This window comes from Cupressus sempervirens, chromosome 4, assembly GCF_028749045.1.
Source record: "Cupressus sempervirens isolate cs-2001-9-10 chromosome 4, ASM2874904v1, whole genome shotgun sequence".
Taxonomy (NCBI): domain Eukaryota; kingdom Viridiplantae; phylum Streptophyta; class Pinopsida; order Cupressales; family Cupressaceae; genus Cupressus; species Cupressus sempervirens.
In genome coordinates, this window is record NC_143121.1 from 531838521 (window position 1) to 531861706 (window position 23186).

The following is a 23186-nucleotide window of genomic DNA, read 5'->3' on the forward strand; positions in this document are numbered from 1 at the left end:
CTTTCTTGATAAAAGTTCCCCAGACTACACTTGTTGTTCATGGGAGTAAATACGATTTCTATATGAGACCCTGCTATCCCACATTTCTGAAACTCAAATAAACGTAATAGAATTATTTGTTTGTTTTTTGCATTGTATGCCATATATCATGACTTGTATTTTGTATCTTCTGATATGATTTGATTGGTTAATTGAGTTCTGACATAATTTGTCACAAGCTAAGTCAAATTATTCTTAAATCCTTTTCATTAAGAGATGTTCTCTATATCACTATGCACGTGCATGACTAACTTGCTAAGATTGAAGTTCAAAAACACATTAGAGACTATGAATGCAATTTGTTTCCCACAGTTAATCTCAAATGAAATTGTCACAAATATAGTCTGAAAAATATCAAGGTTTTAAATCTAACTGAATGCTTTTTACAAGCTCATATTTCAATGCAGAAATTATGCAACTATTTATGTACCACCCATATAAGAATCGAACGTACACCTACAACACACAAGTAGGAAATTTCCTTATTTTATGTATTATCTGTGTCAATATACAGTAGCACGTCATTTGATTGCATCTTTGATTCATATTTGTATGTCCATATATTTGACTATATATACAAATTGGTGCTAATTATCATAAGACGATGGTTTGTAACTCATTCAAGCTTCTATCACATCAATCATCTTAAAGATATGATTGGGAGGCTATAAACCCAAATCAAATCATAAATAGACTAGAATTACATTTCTCGTGTCTATAAATGAAAGTACTAAAGAGAAACTACTATGAAATATGATGAAAAAAGGTGGCAAAAGCAATAGAAAAATCCTCAATGCTTACTTGTACATCAAATCAAACATCTCGTTTACTAATTTCTGGAGCTGCTCATCAAATTTATTGATAAACTTGTTCTTTGCTCTTAATCTTGGATCAGGATATTCAACAATTTCCAATGGTGACTCATACTCTATGCTCAGAGCTGTCCATGCACATACATCCCGCTTAAATGAATATGTAGTAATCATCTACCAAAATGTGCACTTTCCAATCAAAAGCAAAGTTAAATGCAAACTTAGCCACCATACACATACAAATGTTACAAAGCCAATGATACCAGTGTGCCGGAATAAAGAAATATAATTAATAAATGATTAGGAAGCCAAAATCAATGGGAATTGTAAATAAACCAATAGAACTTATCACTGTGTCTTCTCACAAAGATCATTTGTTGTATTCTTGCAACAATAATTCAAGGCAATGGCTAACATCTAGTAGCACAAATTACATCAAGATCAATACCTCTTCCAAACAATTATATATTCAATAGTTTTGTGAAGCAAGTAGGAGGAGAATTCAGTGCCACAAAAAGAAAAACCAGTCAAATTAATGATAATAGAAGGAAAATGCTATCTCCAACAATGTATCAGGAAAAAATTATCAGAAGTCAAATAGGAACTAAATAAAATCTTGCATAGGTGGAACCCAAACACATGACTACAAGCAACCTAAAGATTATGCTAGTAAATAATATCAAAATCAATGAGCTCATAGCCATCCAGGGAGCTTCATTTACAAAAATATGACAGTAATTAGGAGATCGGCTTAATCCATATGCTCTGGAGGCTGGACCAAAAGTCTAAAACCAAAAGGAGTTATTACAATTATGCTGTTGGCAATATAGAAGACTACAAATAAATATTGGAATACCTAGACTGAAGTCGTTAATGCATCATGTTACGTCCACCTATCCCTTTATATCCCAGATATTGATGGCAACAGAGGTACATTATAGATTTGCATGTGTAAATCACACCTTCTATGCTAAAAGTAAGTTATTTCCAGCCTCAAATCGAACTTCAGTTCTCAAATCACCGGATTCTAGCTCCCAATCATAATTTTACATCCTTGTAAACCCAAGCTGGGCATAAGGCACATTCAATAGCTCACTTATGCATAATCCTGCCTTGAAAGGCTATAATTCAAATTCCTTGTAATCCATACAGCCAATAAGATTCAAGATGCTATAAGCATATCCAAGTTTCAAACCTTTAAATAGATTATACGATGTTTTCTAAAACACCATGATAATGTGTTCGTAGTTGTTTTAGGGTAATTAATCTTGGAAGTGATAAATCCCCTGAGATACTACTCCTATGTTATGAATGCTGCACTAGTTTCATGGCAATTGATTTGTACTCCTTTTACAGTCTAGGGATTGTGAATATTCGCTTTGCACAGGAAATTTTTCCATAGTAATTTGTTTTGCAAATCAAATGCCTCCAGTGATTCTCATTTTTTGCATCTTTTGTTTCAGTCAGGCTTGAGTTTTCTACCCCTATCCTACTGATGTGCTTTCTGCTCCTATCCTACTCCAAGGTGTAACACTGTCAAGACTTAAAAGTTATACCCTAGTAAAATGGACTCCCGGGATGTGGTAGGTCTAAAACTATTCAGGACTACTGCTGCCCGTAGCTTGGATCTGTGAAAAACAGCCTGATATGACAAAGTTCAGCACTCTCCGTCATGCATAAGAGCAATCCGCACTCTTAGCACGACTGGTAAGGAATACTATGATCAAAATTTACTCAGAAACAGCTGGGAAAAACCTCCATGAAATCTGAAAATGTGAACTCTCACTACATTGACCAACTCTCCAGTATAAAGTGCAAACCACAAAGTGATGTTGCTGGTCTGCAACCAACCAGCAAGTTCACAGTTAAAAAAATGAGCATTCCTTTGCCAAGGAGCAATCTCAAGTGTACCAATCTGATCGATTCTCCAATCCTTATTAAGAATCTTGCCATAGTCCAGCTGTAGATTAAACAATGGGGACACATAGTGGCTGTAAAGAAGATGAACAGCACCTGAAAGTCTGAAACTTTCATCCTTGTATCTTCCAAGGTCACTCCTATGACTCCCACCCACCATCATTACTTCTTGTTAAGAAACCTGCTGATATGAGTTTTGTTCCACTACAACATGCATAATCAAATACTTAGTATTTCCAAACACAACACTAATTCTCCAACTCTCTCTTGAATAAAGATGCTCATATGCTAAACAATGTAAATAGATAGTGTGATCAAATGAGACAACCTTAAGGTTCCTTCTTATTGTGGCTTCGACTCAATTTTATGATGTGATGTGTTGGTTATCACAAAGGGGCTTATGTTGTTCAATCAATAGATATCAACTACTTTAACTTCGTCAATCACTTTCAACCAAACAAACTACAAGGAGAAAGGGTTAAGAAAGCCATTCTACTCCTAAAATGTAAGAAATTGTAGATGTCTTTGTAACTCTACTAGACTTAGTTCAGCCATCCACATCAACCAAGCTAGTGTAATCTCCTAAGGTAAATGTAAGATGTTCAAACTACTACCATTCCATTAACACCATCCACCAATGCATATCAATATGCAAGCAATAATTGAAGTTAAGTTCATTAATATGTCATTCGACCATGCCAAGCAAACTTACAATCGGCAAGCAGCTAGTGGTTTGATCTAAGCGAGTTCATCAAAGGCACATCCAAAATATCTTCCATTCAACTAAACACTAGTTCTAATCAACATGAAATGATATATATTCTAAGTGAGTGAATGTAGAAACCATGCAACACACCAAAGCAACACAAGTAATCAACTATAAAGACCAACAATGAATTGGCAATTACTTTGATAGCATTATGCTAACAATTTTAAGATGTCTCTTCTCATACTCTACCTCTAAACTATTTAGTTACAAATGAGAAGGTCTTGGCCTTTCATCGTTGCTCAATTACAATGAAGGGCTGCATTACGAACCTTAATTAAGGTTGTCACACTATCATCCAATTACATGAAAGCACCACCCTGTGGGCCAATAAGAAAATTAAAATGCTTTTGAAAGCCAATAAGAAAATACAATAGGTAGAGGCACTTAGATGTCTTCTACATGTACACTTGCATAATATGGTTGAATGTTCTTGAACACATGTAAGTGGAGGCCTCTACTTGGTTGAGGACAAGTGCATGCCACCCCAACTTCCCTATCTTGTAAACCTAAGTTGCCGATATGGATACAGTACAGGTATGGGTACGTGGGTACAGTACACTGGTATGCCACATTTTTTTGGGGAGGTTAGGTACATTTGGGTATGCTAATAAAGAAAAAAAATAAAAAACAAAAAATCATAACTATATCAATATTTGAAGCCTCAATAACACATGTCATGCATGATAAACAAAACTCAGAATTTTCATTAATATTACTAATTCAAAATATGATAATGCTAATTTACTACCAAAATGTCAAAACTTGAATTTTATGATAGATGTATTGAATTGAAATTCAATGTTTGTTGGGTCAACATTAAAATAACACATCTAGTAGTTGTGGAGACCAAAAAGCAGCAAAGCACAGAAAAGAAAAACAATAATGAAAAATCAATATTCAAAACAAAAAAGAAATCATAATTCTGAACAGAACATACTCTGTTATGAGGTAGAAAAATAGGATTTATTATTTTTTGAACTTCTGATTACATCATTCGAACTGCATAAGAATGTAAAATATATGAAGAAGAGCAATCAAATGCTCTCACCGCTGAACTGCCCAGTATGCACTAACATCCATGGAGAAATTTAAGTAAAACCTACACCAATCAAGGGAATGAACTGAGGTTTAACTAGCTAACAATAAGTAAAAGATGACCAATGACTGAAACAGCAATTTGCCTTATTGCATGGAGCAGACAACACGAATATTAAATAAAACAAACTAAAGAAAGCTATTCCTAATTGCTGGTAATTTTGCGAGTGACCGAATGCATGGTGTTGATCATCTAGTTAACTGCAGCATCAATCTTCACAATAGTTACTAACTATGCATCATATAAGTTCATCAACATCATCATTGACAAGAGACGATGTATGCCGATTAGAATCACATGCAACCCCACAACCACTTGCACTAGGACAGTTGTTATCTATCTGCATGTCCAGAAAAGATTGTGTTGCAGCTGAAAAATCCAAATCAGTTCTCTCTGGATCTACATCCCAATACTTTATGCCCCCTTCCTTGTACTCGTTGTGACTATGAGTTAGAAGGCGCAAGTTGGAATGCACATAAACTAGTTATTCTGCCTTACTTGCTGCCAATTGATTGTGTTTCACTGAGTGAATAAAGGAGTATGTACTCCAATTTCGCTCAGATGAAGAGGAACTAGCAACCTAATGAAACAAAGGAAGAGTCATAAAAAATTGTCAATCAAATTAAACTTAATATTTTTTGTTAATTTTACAAATAGTAAACAATAAAAATAAAAATTTATAGAGTGCTATAAAATAGAAGATCTTACTTGTGATAAAATTTTGATTGCAAGCGTTTGGAGGTGCGGTGATGTATGGCCATTAAGGTACCACCAAGCATGAGCATCCTTCGTATACTTGTCACGGAGAGTGGAAGCACTTTGACCATTGGAAGCTAAAAAAATCAGCAAACTTACCCGTAACTATATTCTTCATTTCACGATCCGGGAAGAATTTTGTAAGTGCTTTCCTGCATCCTTCACTAACTTCCACATCTCTGTACAGTGGCACCCTTGATGGCATAGCAAAAATTTCATCACTATAAAATTTGGGAGTCAAGGCAAATGCAAGAAGATGAAGTGGGGTGGTCATTTTATTCCACCGCTCAACACAAATTGTCTGCACCTCTTTGAAGAAAGTTTCTACAAGATCTTGCTCCTTTTGATTGATGATGTGTCTCATTTTCTCAAGCATCGAGTCAATTCCATCATATACCTCTCCCAAACATGGATGATCCATGTTGGTATAGCGAATCATACTCATGATGGGCTCAATGAAACTACGAAGATATTCCCCTCTTTCCCACCAAGTGTCATCTAGGATCATTTTTTTTACGTTTGTTGCCCTCTCAGTACTAGATTGCCTCCATAGTGACCAGCTTTGACTAATAACCATGCTAGCAAGTGATTCTTGCACCTTCACAAATCGCCTCAAGACCATTGTGTTTGATGCAAATCGGGTCTCAGCAACCTATTCAACATGAAAAATTAAAATTAAAATACAAAGATGCATTCAAGTTTAAAAACTAAATTTATACTTACTAAAGTGAAATACAAAATTCAAAAGTTGAAGTGTTTCAATTACCTTTAGTAACTCGGACTGCGAAAATGATCTAAAAATGGCCTATGACATGTGATGGTTTGTGATGAACATTTGGATCTCTTTAGCTTCTGCATAGGTTTCTTTGATCCAATTTATTTTCCTACCCAACTTTTGTAGCATAAAATTTAGAGAGTGCACTACACAAGGTGTCCAAAATATGTGCTCAAACTGCATCTCAATCAACATCCCTATAGCTTTACAATTCTTTGCATTATCTGTTATCACTTGGACAACATTTTGAGGGCCAATATCCTAAATGCACTGTATAAGGATGTTAGCGATAAATTGTGCATCCTTTACTTGCCCTTTACAATCCACAGCTTTAAGAAACATTGCTCCTTTAGGGCACACTGCAATCACATTGATTAATGGCTGATTTTTGGCATCCTTCCACCCATCAGAAATAATTGACACCCCTGTTTGTTTCCATGAGTTTCTAATAGGAGCCAACGTAGTGTCTATGCTTTTTACCTCCTTTGCTAGTAAGGTGGTACGCACCTTCTCATATCCTGGCCCCATGTACCCTTTTGGAGCTTCATTTACTTTTCTCAACATATATTGCCAATATGGTGATCGTACAACATTAAATGACAAACCATTTGCATATAAACATCTTGCAACACTTTGATCTACAATCTCTCTTGCATCATTCTTAAATGCTCTCTCTAATGTCCCCTTGCTTCTCTTTACATTGACATGTTCTTCTTCAGTTCTATCCAAAAATGGGTGGCTCTCTACTACAACATCAAGGAAGTCATGAGATGGAGAAGGTTGCCTACTTGATCTCTTCCCTTTCTCCAAAGGATGGTTTGTGCCACAGGAAACTCTTGCATCTGCTTCCTCTTGCTCTCTAATATATCTTGCAATTTTTTGAGGTGGTAATCCATTACCTTCCTCTCCAGGACATGCTTTGATACCCTGTTGGGGAATTGCACATAAATGGGCTTCCACATGACTGTATGAATTTTTGTACCTCACTTTACAAAAATTGCATATCCATACAAATGTTCCACCCCCTTTTACTTGTTCTATCGTTTGTACATATTTCCATAAAGGTGAGTTTGAATCGGTTTTGAAGGTCAATGAGCTAACATCAGTTGTCATTATCCTATTAACAAAGATTTCAAAAACCAATTATTAAATAATAAATGTGAAATATTTGATTAGTTATCAAAATATAATTTAGAATTTATAATACAAGATTTATATTACTATTTATTTAAATTTTAACATTTCTATTACTATTTTTTTAATATTTAAATTATTTCATTAATATATTATTATACAATATAATAATTTAGTCCCTATCAAAAAAACAATTTAGTCTACATTTGTTATTTTTAATTTTACTATAATCTAAAATACTAAAATTAATTTATATTTATAAATATTTTAAATTAACATTGTTAAATTCCATTATACGAAAATAAATTAATAAACATTGAAAAATAATTTATAAATAAAAACCATATTGAAACACATTATAAATTAATTGGACATTAAATTTCATTATATATGAATATAAATTAATAAACATTTTTAGCTTTGTAAGTTCAATTAAAACTAAAATATCAAAAATTAAAGCTAAAATAATAAATAATATTGCAGTGGCTGATTATTAATCTCCTATCTTAAACGATTATTAAATTGCCGAAAATAAATTTCCAGCTAATATCGAAAAATATCACAATTGCAACTTCACCAATAAAATATGGAAAGAAATTCAGAACACAAAGAACACAATATATTCGGACAAATCGTCCCTAGAAAAACCCTAAGGGAAAACCAATTCTACAGATAGAAAACTACTAACTTCAGCAAATCAAGAGATACGAATTTCCTTACCTCTCACTGGCAGAATTCAAACAACCTCCTAATTTCTCCCACTGATATTCCTTCGCTATTATCCCCAATGCCATCACTACACCCTTGCTAACACTGCAAGATTGTTTGCTATCACTGCAAACTCATTTGCTAACACTACAAATGCTTCTACAACTTCTTGTGTTCCTTTGTTCTGTTATGTTCTCCAAATGCCTCCCTTGACCCCCTTTTATACTACTTAACCAAGAGTTTTCTAGTTGCTTCTTGATCAAGATAACTCAACCAAGAAGCTTCTAGTTGCTTCCTAACCAAGTAGTTTCTAGTTGTTTCTCGATTAAAACAACCTAACCAATAGATTACTAGTGGCTTCTAGAAGGAGTCAATTAATTTACAAATATTTGTTGCAACTCTAACAATTATTTGTCAATTAATCACATGTGGATGAACAGTCGTCCAAGCTACCTAAAACTAACACTCCCTCTTAGTGAGGAAGTTGTTCTGCATGACACCCAACTTATCTCTAAAAAAGATGAATTTTGCCTTCCCCAATGTCCTTGTCAGAATGTCTGCTACCTGCTCCGTTGTAGGTATGTACTGTAGCTGAACAACCCCCCGTTGTACACAATCTCTGACGAAGTGATATCTGATGTCTATATGTTTAGACCTATCATGAAACACTGGATTCTCAGACAACTTGATGCAACTCTAATTATCGCAGGGTATCACAATAGTCTCAACCTTCTGACCAAACAAGACCACTAACAACTTCGGAAGCCATATAGCTTCACATGTCACCCTGCTAGCTACTATGTATTATGCTTTTGCTGAAATCAGAGCCACGGACTTTTGCTTCCTACTGAACCAAGATACAACTCCTAATCCCAAACTAAAACAACACCCTGAAGTGCTCCTTTTGTCTATTGTACTTCTTGCCCAATCTACATCAATATAGCCCATCAACCTGATACCTTCACTTTGAATATATCTAATCCCATACTCAATTATACCACACAAGTAACGCAATACATGCTTGGCCGCTATCCAATGCATTCTCTTTGGTTCAACCATGAACTGACTAAGAGAGTTTACTGCATATGCTGTATCTAGCCTAGTGTTGACCAAATACATAAGCAAACCAATCAATAGTCTGTATAAGGTGGGATCTACATCCTTCTCCTTAGATGCATCTACTTCCCTCCAATTTGTGATCATAGATGTAGACATGGCTTTGCAATCCTCCATCCCGAATATCTTCAAGATTTTAATGCAATATTTCCCTTAACCAAGGAAAATCTCTCCATCTGTCTACCACAACTCCATGCCTAGAAAGTAGTGCATAAGTCCTAAGTACATCATCCCAAACTCTTCTACAAGGTCCCTCTTCCAATGTTCTATGAGCCCTAGTGAACCTGTAAGAAACAAGTCATCCACATAAAGAACAAGAATGAGAATCTCACCACCAACCACCAAGTAGTAGAGGTTAGCATCCACTTCACTCTTCACAAAGCCCATTTCCTGCAAGTAAGTATCAATGCGCTCATACCACACTCTAGGAGCCTGCTTGAGTCCGTACAATACTCTCTTCAATCTGCATAGTTGGGTCTCTTTGTTGTGTGCGACAAAGCCTTCTGGTTGCTCTATGTATACGTCCTCCTTTAACTCACTGTTAAGGAATGTTGTCTTGACATCCATTTGATGGATCTACCATCTCATTTGTGTTGCAAACAAGATCGCAACTCGTATAGAAGTATACCTAGCCACTAGAGCAAATGTCTCCTCGTAGTCTATTCCCTCCTTCTAAGAGAACCCCTTGGCCACAAACCTTGCCTTGTATTTCTCGATGCTACCATCTAGACTGTGCTTTATCTTATAGATCCAGCGTGATCCAACTACTGCTCTATCTATTGGTTTAGGAACTACCTCCCACACATCATTCTACATTATTGAGGAATACTCCTCAACCATAGCATCCCGCCATACTTGATGTTGTGCAGCCCACTGATAGCTGGAAGTTTCACTATCTACCAACTGCCTAACTAATGCCACATAGTCATTGAACTTGGCTAGTTGTTTCCATTGTCTAGTACTCTTCCTAGGAGCTCCCACAAACTCCTGAGTATCCCTTAGTGTCCCATGAACCTCATGGTTCCTGCTGCCAACTGTAGAAGATGAGATATCAACCTCTAAGTCTTCTAGATGCATTTCCTGTTGCTCCATCTCTGTGAAACTTCACCACCTGAGCCTACACTTGTACTCGTAACTGTATTTGTGCTCTGTTGCCCTTGATTAGGCCCTGGAGCTTCTGTTGGCTGCTCACTCTGATCATCTGCTGGCAAATCTCTGGACCTTCTAAATGCCTTGTCCTCCATGAACTTGACATCACCTTTGATAATAATTCTTCTGGTCTCGAGGATAAAAATCCTATATGCCTTTGAGGTTTCACTATACCCAACAAAGTAGCCCCTCTCTGTAGTCTGATCTAACTTGGTATGTGTATCACCTGGAATATGACAATATGCCAAACTCCCAAATATTCCGAAATGGCTAACACCAGGCTTCTTTCCTGTGAAAGCTTCTTGTGGTGTCATCCTCCCTAGTACCTTGTGTGGAACCCTGTTATGAATGTAAACTGCTATACTACACGCTTCTACCCATAAGTAGTGGGGCATATCCTGGTCATGTAGCATAGCTCTTGCCGCCTCCAATAAAGAATGGTTCTTCCTCTCAGCAACTCCATTCTGTTGTGGATTGTAAGGACCAATCCATTGTCTCTTGATTCCTTCCCTAGTACAAAACTCTTGGAAATTATTTCCTTTATACTCGCGTCCATTATCTGACTGAAGAACCTTTATCTTCTTTCCTCTTGAGTTCTTCCCTAGAGCCTTGAACTCTTGGAACTGAATGAAAACCTCATCCTTGGTCTTCAAGAAGTATATCCAGGTCTTTCTGGAGAAATCGTCGATAAAAGTAACATAGTACTCATATCCTCTGATAGACTTTGTCGACATCGGTCCACATACAAATCAATGTACTAGATCAAGAACACCTTCAGATCTAGTGTCACTCCTTGGAAAAGATGCTTTCGCAAACTTCCCCAACACACATCCCTTACATCATCATGCTTTGTGCTCACCTCTGGAACACCTATCACCGTTTCACGAAGCAATTTGAGTGTTCCATGATGAATATGGCCCATCCTCCTATGCCATAGCTCTCCAATATCTCTAGGATTACTACTGCTCATGAGCGCCTTAAGAGTATCAAACTGAAACCTATAAAGGCGGCCACTCCTAACTCTAGTAGTTATGGGTGATTTCCAATCCTTGTGCTTAATCAGCACGTGTCCCTCTAAAGAGTACATTATACACCCTATCTTGAAGAACAGATACATAAATCAAATTCATACCTAATCCTAGAACATGCAACACATCATGAATTGGAATTATCTTTAAATTCTCCCTCTGAAACTAAACAGTCCCTTTCCTAACCGGGTTGAGTCTAGACAAGTTTTCCATAGAAATCTAGATATTGGTGTTCTCCTCCTTATAACTGGAGAAGTACTCTGACTCTTGTCATATGAAATGACGCTCCACTATCTATATATCAAATAGTTTGTGAGGTTGAGCTCACCATACAAGCTATAAGTGCAAACTCATCTTCCAGTCCACTGGAGAGTTCTTCTGCACTTGCTGACGTTGTCGCCTGCTTCTTTGCCTTCTTCCTTTCTGGGCAATCACTGACATAGTGACCATCCTCGTGACATCCAAAGCACTTGACCTTAGAAAGGTCCTTCTCACTTTGTGAGCTAGATCCCTTCATTGCTTTCCCTTTCCCTGCTAGTGCAACATTTTCCTGTTCCACCTCACTTTGCCAACTCTTATTGGGCCCATTGACAAGACTTAGTCTAAACTCCTCCTAAGTGAAATCAGTTCATAGTTGATCCCAACCCGGTAAGGTATCTCGTCCACTGATAACTTGAACAAAGACACTCCACTTTTAGAAAACCCATTTAGGGCTATTCTCACAAGCTTGTCATTACTGGGACTATCTCCAATAGCTGCTAACTCGTCCTTGACAAGTCTAAGCCTGGTGAGGTAACTTGTAACGTCTTCTCTTTGGTTAATCCGGGTATTCTTCAACTTCTCTCTAAGAATCATCTTCCTATTGGTGGTAGCATTCTGGTACTGATTCAGAATGGTGTCCCACATCTTATTTGTCATATCTAGCTCTAAGATATGTGGAATAATATGATCCTTGACACCATCAAGGATAATCCTCCTCACCTTGGCATCTTCCTTCTCATATGTTGCAAGTTGTGTCGCATCCATTGGTACAAGTACAACATTGGTAGCATAATCCTTGATGCCATTCTCTTCCAACAATAAAGAAATTCTGGCCTTCCAGACGCCAAAATTTGAAGCACCATCCAGTCTGTCCTGATCTCTCAAACCAGCTGAAGCCATCTCAAGGGATTAAAGCAATAATTCTGAAGAGATCACACTAGGTTATATAAACCCTTAATTTCTTTCCTAAGGAAAAACTCTTCTACCCTCAACTCCACTTTGATACCATATGAAAATTAACACTATTGCAATCACTGATTATTAATCTCCTATCATAAACAATTATTAAACTGCCGAAAATAAATTCTCAGTTAATATCGAAAAATAACACAACTACAACTTCACCAATAAATACAGTAAGAAATTCAGAACACAAAAAACACAATGTTTTCAGACAAATCGTCCCTAGAAAAACCCCTAAGGGAAAACCAGTTCTGCAGATAGAAAATATATTAACTTCAACAAATCAAGAGATACAAAATTCCTTGCCTCTTGTTGGGTGGATATTTTGCAACCGACAGTTTTAGGTAGAAATCCAGTCGCAAAATAGAATGACCAGCCATAGCGTGTGAGACAAAGTCTCTCCTACCTTAAAGGGAAGGCTCCCCCTTCTCACCGTTCCTTGGATCAACTCAAGGTAAGCAAGAAGTCGAGAGATTTTATAAAATGAGTGTTACCAATATCCTTTCTTCTTATCTTTCAAGAAAGAATCCACTTACTCGTGGAGCGAGTAATGGGCAAGGTGAATCTCTAACTACACTTCTACCAAGAGCTTGAAATAGTGATACCGATAAACCTTCACTAACTCAAAGGCTAGCTAAAAATGTACCAGTTTGGCTCTAAGTCCAGTTGTATTTCTATATGAAAAGCTTTGCAATTAGGGCACAAGGACTCCTGAAAGTAAGAATACTTAACTATTTTGTGAATTAAGAAATAAGTATAAGCTACAAACAAAGCTTCTAGCTATATATTTCCATGACCGCTCCCAGTCAAAGCTTCGGCTCCGATTGCTTCTTAAATCACTGTGCTCTTTTATTAAACACAATAATAACATGAATCAAGACAATAGGCACAAATTACAGTCAAAGCTTCTAATTTGCTCTATCACAATTGCTTCCAGTCAAAGCTTTGAATCCAATTGCTTCTTTTATTCACTTTTCTCTCAAATTTGTACTACACAATCAAAGTTATGCTTGCACAAATGTGGCAGAGCTTTCTTGCATACAACAAAAGATGATTTTACAATGAGGGGGCACTCCTTTATATAAGCATAAGAGTTGAGAAAAAGGTGGAGGAAAAAGTGAGAGCAACTCAACCAACTTTGACCTAGTCTAACTATAGGAGAAAATATAGGGTTACATGCAACTACACATAAAACTCGCATTACATCTTTTCATGTAACTCACATTACATGTAATTACACATCTTCATATGATACATCCTCTCCAACTACAAACATGAAAGAAGAAGAAGATGGAAGAGAAGGAAACAATCCTGAATGGCCTTGTACTTGACAATGCAATCCCAAATGATCACAAGATTGGGAGTTCCTGCATTTTGTACCACTAGATTCACCTTTATAACCATGGTCTTTCATCTTTTGATAACCTATGACTTTGATGAATTGTCCATTATGTAGAAACTTGATGTGATCTAGCTTTTCTCGCTCAAGTTGTTGTGAACTCTCCTTTGTAGATTGGCACATTCTAGATTCTTTGACACTTTGAAAACCTTCTTGACGATGTCCAGATATAAACTCAGAACAACTTTCCATCAGCATCTTTACCTCTTCTTTTTTTTAAAGTAAAATGCTAGGCACATGGGAATGCGTGCAAATGGAGATTGTTGATTTTTTTTTAAAAGTGACTTGGGCTTTCAAGATATCATTGTACGGAAATAGATTACATGTAATGAGGAATGAGAAGTGATATGACATGCGAATGCGGATGGAGGATGCGCTTTACATGTAAGTGAATGTGATGGGATGAGGTGCAAAGCATGGAAAGATTCAGAAACATGTATTTGCTCATGGAGACGCAAATGCATATGGAGAGGCAAAAAAGTAAGGTCAAAGTACATGGGAAAACATGCACATAACATCTTTTTGACTTTTCAAAAAGTGACTTTTAATCAAAATCGGACCTTTGAGATGCAATTACACATAACGCATTTCGTGTAATCATGTTGTGCGAATGGATGCAGAAAGTGAGATGAGTGAAAATGGAGACGAAAAATGGGATTACATGCATGTGCGTGAAGTGAAGCTAAAACAAGTTCTTGAGAAAGAACTTGTAACTTCTCCAAAGTGGAGAAACTGACAAGCAAGCACAAAGCACAAAACAAACACATGCCTTTGGCAAAAGACTCAAACATGTTAACAAGCAAGCCACTTCAACATGCAATTCGAATTTGAAATTTGGGAAAATTCCAAAAGTGTGAAAATGAGAGTTTTCATAATTTTTAACGGCAAAATGCACTTTTCATGGCATATATATGGACAAGTGTGCAATAACAAGCCATAATATGCATGAGAATAACAAGATAAGCATGAATTGATGAGCAAGTTTGAAAATGTCCACTTACTTGAAGGTTAAAGAGCCAAAATAGCAACAACCATAGAATTTGAAGACCAATTCTTCCTCAAATCTGGATTTTCAAACAATTTTTTGACTTTTTTTGTACTTGCATTTAACAGAAATTAATGAACAATAAAGGGTCGAATTTGAAATGAAAGTGCCAAATACATGGTCTCCAAAGACAATATTATGCATTTAAAACTAAAAAAAAATCCTTCTTGATCAAAGGTATGGGCTGGAAATGCATTTTTTGAGTTTTTCAAACAAAAACATGACTTTTTGATGCAAAAATCTGGGTCATTTTTGCAAAAACGTGGCAAAAAAAATGCATGATTTTGAGTCATTTTTTATTTGTGAATGCAGAAACAACTTCCCCAAATGCATATACATGGATCAAAATGCAAAAACATGACTCCAAAATGCAAAGAAGTGGATAAAAACCCCAATTTTCTGGGCGTTTTTAGCAAAAACATGATTCATAAAAAGCATGAAATGAATTCGTTTTTGGCTTCTAAGTGCAAAAAATGTGAGCCAAGATGTACTGCAAATGATTGAAGATGACAAAACTCCTCTTTTCCTTGCAAAAAAGTGATTTAAATCTCTCAAAATGGGTTTATTTGAAGATTTTTCCAAAAACATGCCCTTGGAAAGAGATTGAAAAAAAAAATTTAGCAAGATAAATCCATTTTTAATGTTGGAAAATCCATGGCCAAGCAAAAACGACCCTATTAAATTTGCTAAACTCATTTGCTAACACTACAAATGCTTCTACAACTTCTTGTGTTCCTCTATTCTGTTATGTTATCCAAATGCCTCCCTTGACCCCTTTTTATACTACTTAACCAAGGGGTTTCTAGTTGCTTCTTGATCAAGACAACTCAACCAGGAAGCTTCTAGTTGCTTCCTAACCAAGAAGTTTCTAGTTGCTTCTCGATTTAAACAACCTAACCAATAGGTTACTAGTGGCTTCTAGAAGGAATCAATTAATTTACAAATATTTTTCATAACTCTAACAATTATTTGCCAATTAATCACACGTGGACGAACAGCTGTCCAAGCTACCTAAAACTAACATTTCGTGCCTTGACTAGGGTTTGGCAGCTTTCATCTATGTTGTAGCAGTTGGGAAAGGGTTTTGTGGATGCCTTGGGGTGTGCCCGTATGCAAGGAGTTGAGGGGCAGCACTATTTATCCTTGTAATTGCACTCCTTCTCTGCCTTATGCTTTGGGTTGTGGAGAGACATCATTTTGCCTTGGGTGTGGGTTTTTCTAATTTTGTTTCAGCATGGGAGCTTTCACTTGGTGTGGTGTTCAAGAGGGGTTAGTTGTTGCTAGAACCCAAAGAAGGTTGCCATCATGTTAATATTTATGCTCCCCCTAATCTCTCTGGTAAGTCACATCTTTGGGCTCACATAAAGTTTGTTTCCTCCCTAGCTCCTTTCCTCCCTTGGATTGTAGTTAGCGATTTGAATGTTGTTACTAGCTTGGAGAAAAAACAAAGTGGGTTAACCAGACTTGACCATTCCTCGAATCTTTTCATACATAATATTGACCTCTTGAACCTGATTGATGTGAAATCATCGAATGGTGCCTTCACATGGAATAATAGAAGCGGTGTTGAGGCTATTTCAGAGAAACTTGAAAGATTTATGGTTTCCTATTATTGGGTGAATGACACGTGGTCTACCATCTCATTGGCCTCTCAATTTTTTTGCTATCTTATACAAAATGTCCCAAAACCCTTCTTTCAAATTTCAATTGGTGTGATTGTAGGACAAGTCTCTTCAAGATCTTATGAATGTCTGGCGGTATGAAAGGAAGCTCTCTCATGGTAGGGTCATGTTCTCAATTGCGAAATGGCTCCAACAAGTGAAATGTACTCTCAAGAGGTGGAAATGGCTCCAACGTGTTTCGTTTTGGTAATTTGCACTCTTAGAGATTGGCTTCTCAATATAAGTCGGAAAATGTTACTCATCAGATCCGTGATCAAGGGATGACTCTTGATCTTGGTAGGGCAGAGTCCTTGGCCCTTAAGGAGTTAGAAAAGTGGGAGTTGCAGAGGAGATCTTCTAGAAGAAGTCTCGAGTTAATTGGCTTCAAGAAGGAGATAGAAACACAGCTTGTTTTCATTATTCTATCAAGGCCCAAAGGTATGGCAACTCTATTACTTCTCATTCATCAAAAGGGGTTCATCTTTCATCAACAAAAGAGATTTCAGGAAAGTTGTCAGTCATTTTTCTATGTTTGTTCACCAAGAAAGATCCCACTGCTAGGGAGACCATTTTAAATTGTATCTCCCCTCTAGTCCCTGAAGAGATAAATGATGCCCTTGTGCGACCCATTACGCTATCAAAATTGGAAGAAGTTGTGTTTCATATGAAAAAAAGGTAAGGTTCCTAGCCTAGATGGGTTTATGATTGAATTTTTTCAGGAATTTTGGGAGATTGTTATATGGTGCAAGGGCTCTTAATGGCTTAGAAACCTCTGAAAGGAAAATTTTCACATCTTGTTTTCTTTCATGCCAAATAAGGTCCTTGGACCATTTTCAAAGGTTTTAAGATTAGTGTATGTAATAAGAAGTTGTTTTAAGTCCATAAAGCAAAGTTGTCAACAAATTGCCAATGTGGTCATAGGAGGGCAAACGTTGCACAAATTTGTCTTCCATGGCATCTTCTCATATAACAAGGTTCATTTGTCCCCATTCAAGCATGTTTAGGTCATCATAGGTCATTAGCCATATTTTTGCAAAATTTCGTGATGATATGAAAAAATGTAAAAATCGTCAATTTTGGAAGTTGAAGAGTCATGAGTAGTAAATAAGTATTTAAGCAGTTCGTAGGTGGGAAAATAGTTGGGAAACAATGTAAATAGTCTAGACTCTATATAGGCCTTCTATGGTCAACAGAGGGTTAGAGCAGTATGTGGTGGAGAAGATTGTAATGTAAGAATTCAGATTTTCTGTATTTCAGAACTTTCCATGCTGTTTCTCATGATTGTACAGCCTGATACAGCTTAATGCTTGGAATTGATAAAGTAATGTGTTAAGATCATGTTGTCTTTGATTTGAGGAATTTTCATCAAGTTTCATGCAAGATATGCCAATTTTAGTGACTACAATTTCCAAATTTTCTGGTAACAGCCATGTCACAGTGTTTTGTACAGAGTGATGAGGCCTCAAAATGAACTAAGTTTGGTATGGTTGGATTGAGAATTGAATTAGATTTCCATTGCAATTGGTCATGAATTTTCATCAAGTTTTGACCATTTTATAATGGTTTTAGTAAAACCAGCCAAATTTCTGGTTAAGGGTGAACAGCAAACATAATAAATTCCACAACTCACAATACCTCCAGTGTGTAGGGCTAAAAACTTGTGGATTAATTCATTATTATATATGCTTTCACAGTTCAAATTGGCAAGTTGGGATGTTGAGATTTGCATGTGTTTAGGCCCTAGGTCTGATTTTCCTTGTATCGGAATGGTAAAAACCCACCGAAAGTTTTTGGTTAAACAAAAGTTTGGAAGCATGTAGAAAGGTTTTGTGAGGTTGTGCAGATACAAAGAGAATTGAACAAGGCATTGGTAAGGTTGGGGCATGGAAGTAATGAAATTGATAAACCCTTAGTGCAGGACACATATGAACAAGAATGTGAGGTTTGTTGCCTTGAGAGGTTGAAGAGTTGCATTTCCATGGTAAAGTGGATGTTGAATGAAGTTCCAAACTTGTTTTAGGTGTTTGTCTTAGTACCTTGTGAGGCGAGTTGGGAGAAAGAACCCCCATGAATGATGATTTTCAGTTCCAAAGGTGCATTTTAATATGTTTTGTTCGACACCCTCCACCTTCCTCTGCATCATTAAATTTGACCTTTGGCTAGTGGTTTAGGAGTCTCATAGGAACAAACAAATGCTTAAGTCTATGAACTGTACACTTTTGGCTCTTATTCCTAAGAAAGATGGGGCTAATAGTTTGGATCATTTCAGGCCTATATCTTTGTGTAATCTGATCTACAAGATTATGACTAAACTGGTTGTTATAAGGCTTAAGCCACTTCTTAGTGCTTTGATTTCAGAGGAGCAAAGGTGGTTTTATTGGAGTGAGACAAATTTTGGACGGTACAATGATAGCAATGCAGGCTATTCATTCTAGGGAAACTTCCAAGGAAAGGGCTGTGTTTATTAACCTTGATATGGTTAAATCTTATGATTGGGCGAGCAGGGAAATCTCATAGAAGGTCCTCTTAGCCTTCGACTTTGGAGAGGAATGGGTTGATTAGGTTCTCAATTGCATGACTTCTACTTCCTCCTCAGTTCTTATAAATGGGGAACCTTCAAAGTTGTTCAGTGCCTCTTAGGGGCTTCAGCAAGGAGATCCTTTATCCCCCTATTCATTAGCATGGTGGAGGGACTTGGCAGATTTATCAAATCTTAGGTGATTGGAACAGTGATTTGCCTCCTTATTCTTGTCTTCAGTTTGTAGATGACATAGTTTTGATGTGTCTGGCTAGAATCAGCGAGGCTACAAATTTCAAGAATCTTGGATATCTAATTAACCTCAAGGCCTCAGGTCAAAGAATGAAAGAAGCCACGTCTTCTATTTATTCCTATAACACTCTCCATCTTATTCAGAGCAAGATCGCTAGGATCCTCTAATTTCGAATTGGTTCTCTCCATCTGTTGTACCTTGGGATTCCTCTATCCAACAAGTTTCAAACTAGTGTTGGTCATCAGACTCTTAGATGGTTTTCCTCTGCTAGGAGAGTGATTCTCCTAAAGATTGTGGTGCAGGCTCTTCTTATGTATAGATCTTTTCTGCAGGTTCCTCCCTCTAACTTTGTCAAGGACTTTGATGCTTTTTGCCAACAATTTTTATGGTTAGGTAATCTTCTTTTTTCTAAGTGGAACTTAGTCAAATGAGAATATGTTTATAGACCGAAACATGCTAGGGGCCTTGATCTTCGGCCTAGTGGTCTGGTTGGCAAAGCCCTTGCAGCCAAGTTGTATTGGAGATGGTGTACCTGTTAGACCCAAGATTGGGCCAAGATCCTTACTACAAGTATTTTCCTCGTGCTCGTAGTCGTGATGTGCCTCAACTTGTTTTGATAGGAAAAGGATCTTTGTATTTGGGATACTCTTCAAAAAGGTGCATGGTTTATCAAGGATTGCCTTTGCTAGATTCATAATAAGGGCTTTGATGCTCTTTTCTGGCAGGACTCCTGGGATGTTCACCCTCCTACTCTTGCTAGTTCCCTCAGCTTCATTCTCTGTGATTTTTTTACTTGGTTGGTCAAGGTCGAAAATTTTAAAACCATTAAGTAGCATTGTCGATCTAAGATTACTTGTTGGAAAGAGCCACATGACTGGCCCTTGGGTGGTTCAAATGAGGATTGTATTCAGCTAGCTAAAATCTTGGAGAGACGATTATGCAATTCCCTTAAAGAAAGAGATATTCTGGCTTGGGTCCCAACCCAAAAGAAAAATTTACAATTGCCACAGGTTATCTTTTGTTGCATCAAAAAAGGCATACTTTGGTAAATGTGCAATGGTGAAAAAGGTTTGGAATAGCTCATCTTGGCCTAAGTGTAACTTATTTCTTATAGCTAGTTGTTCAAAGGAAATGTCTTACTTGGAAGAACCTTTAGAGGCATGGGTTTTAGGGTCCCTCTCTCTATGCTCTTTGTGCAAGTAGTGAAGAACATTGCTTTCATTTATTTTTTCAGTGCCCTTTTTCCCGTAAGCTATTGCATAGATGGGGAGTGGGGGGCATAACAGCCCGTGTGTATCAACGCTACCTCTTTAGTTGAATCTTGGGAGAGTATGGGTGGCCCCCTAGCGTAGACATCCTTCCTACAGCTGGCTTGAGCTGTTCGGCCTCCTCTCATCATCTAGAATCTTTGGTTGGAAAGGAACCATACAATTCTCTATGATACCAAATTGAGGAGTCCTCAGTTGTAACAGACAATTGTTAGCAAGCTCTAGGAGACTATTTATGTAAAGTGTTATATGTCGAAAATGTGGATCTTAGTGATTATGCTATTGTGAGGAATTTGGGTTTGTGGGATAGTAGACCGAGATGCATTGATAGAAAATGATAACATCATGTTAAGCAGAGGGTTTGTCCATACCTCGATTTACTTGAAGAAGTTAACAAAGGCATTTAGGTTTTTTGAGACCTTTAGGACCTAGTTGGGCTTTGGATGCCCCCTCCAAGAGGTGTCTTTAAGATTAATACAGATGGATCCTCTTGTCGGAACCTAAAGCATGCTAGTATTAGTAATATTGCTAGAGGTAATGATGGAGTTGTTGTTTTATCCTTTTCTATTTACATATGGCAGTACTCTAATTATTTGATGGAGGCTCTTGCTATCAAGACTGCAGTTGAGAGGTATTTCTCTTGGACAGAGGAAGATTATCCATGAGTTGGACTCTTAAATTGTTGTGGAGATGTTAAACAAAAAGAATTTGAATGATGTCAGTCCGCAATCAGCCCCTGTGTTTCAACAAATTTTGAGTTTGAGAAACTCCTCGGACTTTGTTCCCTTTTGACATGTCTCGAGAAAATGGAACAAAGTGGTTGACTGCTTGCCCTAGTGGGCTTTAGAGCATGTTGATGGATGGGATATTGATGGGAGTGATGGTTTACCTCCTAATCATCTTGAGACTTTAGAGAGGCTAATGCTAGAGGACAAAATTGTGTAGAGGTGGTGTTGGCGGTTCCTTTTGGGAACCTTATTGTTGTTGTCTTTGTGAGTTGGAGGAATGTGCTTTGTATCTCTAAATTTATTTGAATAAATCTTTACCCTTTTTTTTAAAAAAAAAATCTTTTCCTCTACTTAATCAAGAATTGTCAATTGTCTAATGTCTGATTTTCTAATTTCTACCCAAGTTTTCCTTTTGTAATTTTTAGTTCTGATTTTGCTTGTCTTTTTTAGCCCAATTTTCCCTCTACAGCAATCTTCAAGTTCTGATTTCCTGTAAAATAAGGGATTTATATTGTACCATCTTAAAATGGATGCACTTTCCTTTTAAGACCTTTTAGCTCCCTCTTCATAATTCCCTCTTCAGACTATGGATATGCTTGTGCTCAATCTCCTTTTTCTTCTACCTTCTTCCTCTTTCCACCTTTATCCTTCTGGCACTTACCCCTTCTTTATGTGGCACTCGGGACTTGACCTTCAAGAACAGGTTGACTCAGGTCAACCTAGTTTGGATTAGGTTGACCCAGGTCAACCTAGTCCTCCCAGGTCGACATAGTCCCCAGCAATTTTCGAGCTTGGTGCTAGAAAGGCCTCGGGTGTTAAATTAGTATTTTACCATTACCCAGTCTACCTATATCATTTTCCTACCCAAAACCTCATATATAAGGAGACTTGGGGACTCCATTTTCATACCAATATCTCATCTCATTCATCCATGCACTCAAGCTCTTACTCTCAAGTGAAGATTTATGCTTTTTGCATTCAAGGAGTTCAAGTATTCAAGCAAGGAGATTTCTATCTAGCATTGAAGGATCCTTTGTGAACATTTCCTCTTCAAGATCTAGCTTATTGTTGGCCATTAAGAGAGGAGATCTACATTGAAGCATTCATCACCTTCTTCATTGATGCACTTTTATATGCACGACATGTAATGTCTTGATTCCGTACACGAAACACAGAATATCTTTCTCCAAATAATTTGACAATCAAATGGTGAAATGGAGGCTAGTACAATGGGGTGAGATAGCGTACGGAAACTATTTGCCAATGTACGATCAAAAATGGGAGGCCAAAGAGGTGTACGGATGAAGGCCATACGGTCTATATTGGTGGCCATACGGTAGTATAGTACAATATGTGGTGCAAAGGTGAGTGTAACAACCGGTTTTCTCAGGTCTAAATTAACATTTAACATACTCAAAGAATACAGTTATAATTTCAATTTCATAGGAAGGCTGTTACGTCATTCAAGTTCATGTGAATAAGATATAGTGTTAAATTCAGTTAAACCAAATTTCTTAACTAAATACTTGAAATACCATTAAATGAAATTACTTCAAAAAATGAAATAACATACCTCGGAAAAATTGAGATTGAAAATCAACTAATGACGCTTCTGCAACCACCCGGATTAGTCCACAAATATACTATAACAATTTCACAACTCGACTATCATCTAAAAACCGCTATCTCAAAAATCATATGATGATTACAACTATTTACCACTATGATTTAAATTAGGGCATCACATATCATTTTACTAATTAGGGCATCAATTACCATCGGTTCATTTAG

General features: G+C 37.0%; 1 protein-coding gene across 1 annotated transcript in view; it reads right to left on the minus strand.

Moving 5' to 3' along the window:
• PDF1B (peptide deformylase 1B) overlaps window positions 1-23186 on the minus strand; it is a 187862-nt gene that overhangs the window by 107771 nt on the left and 56905 nt on the right. The window contains exon 2 of the mRNA XM_089825795.1: window positions 841-979. Coding sequence (XP_089681921.1) covers window positions 841-979 — 139 coding nt within the window. The remainder of the gene's footprint in view (window positions 1-840; window positions 980-23186) is intronic.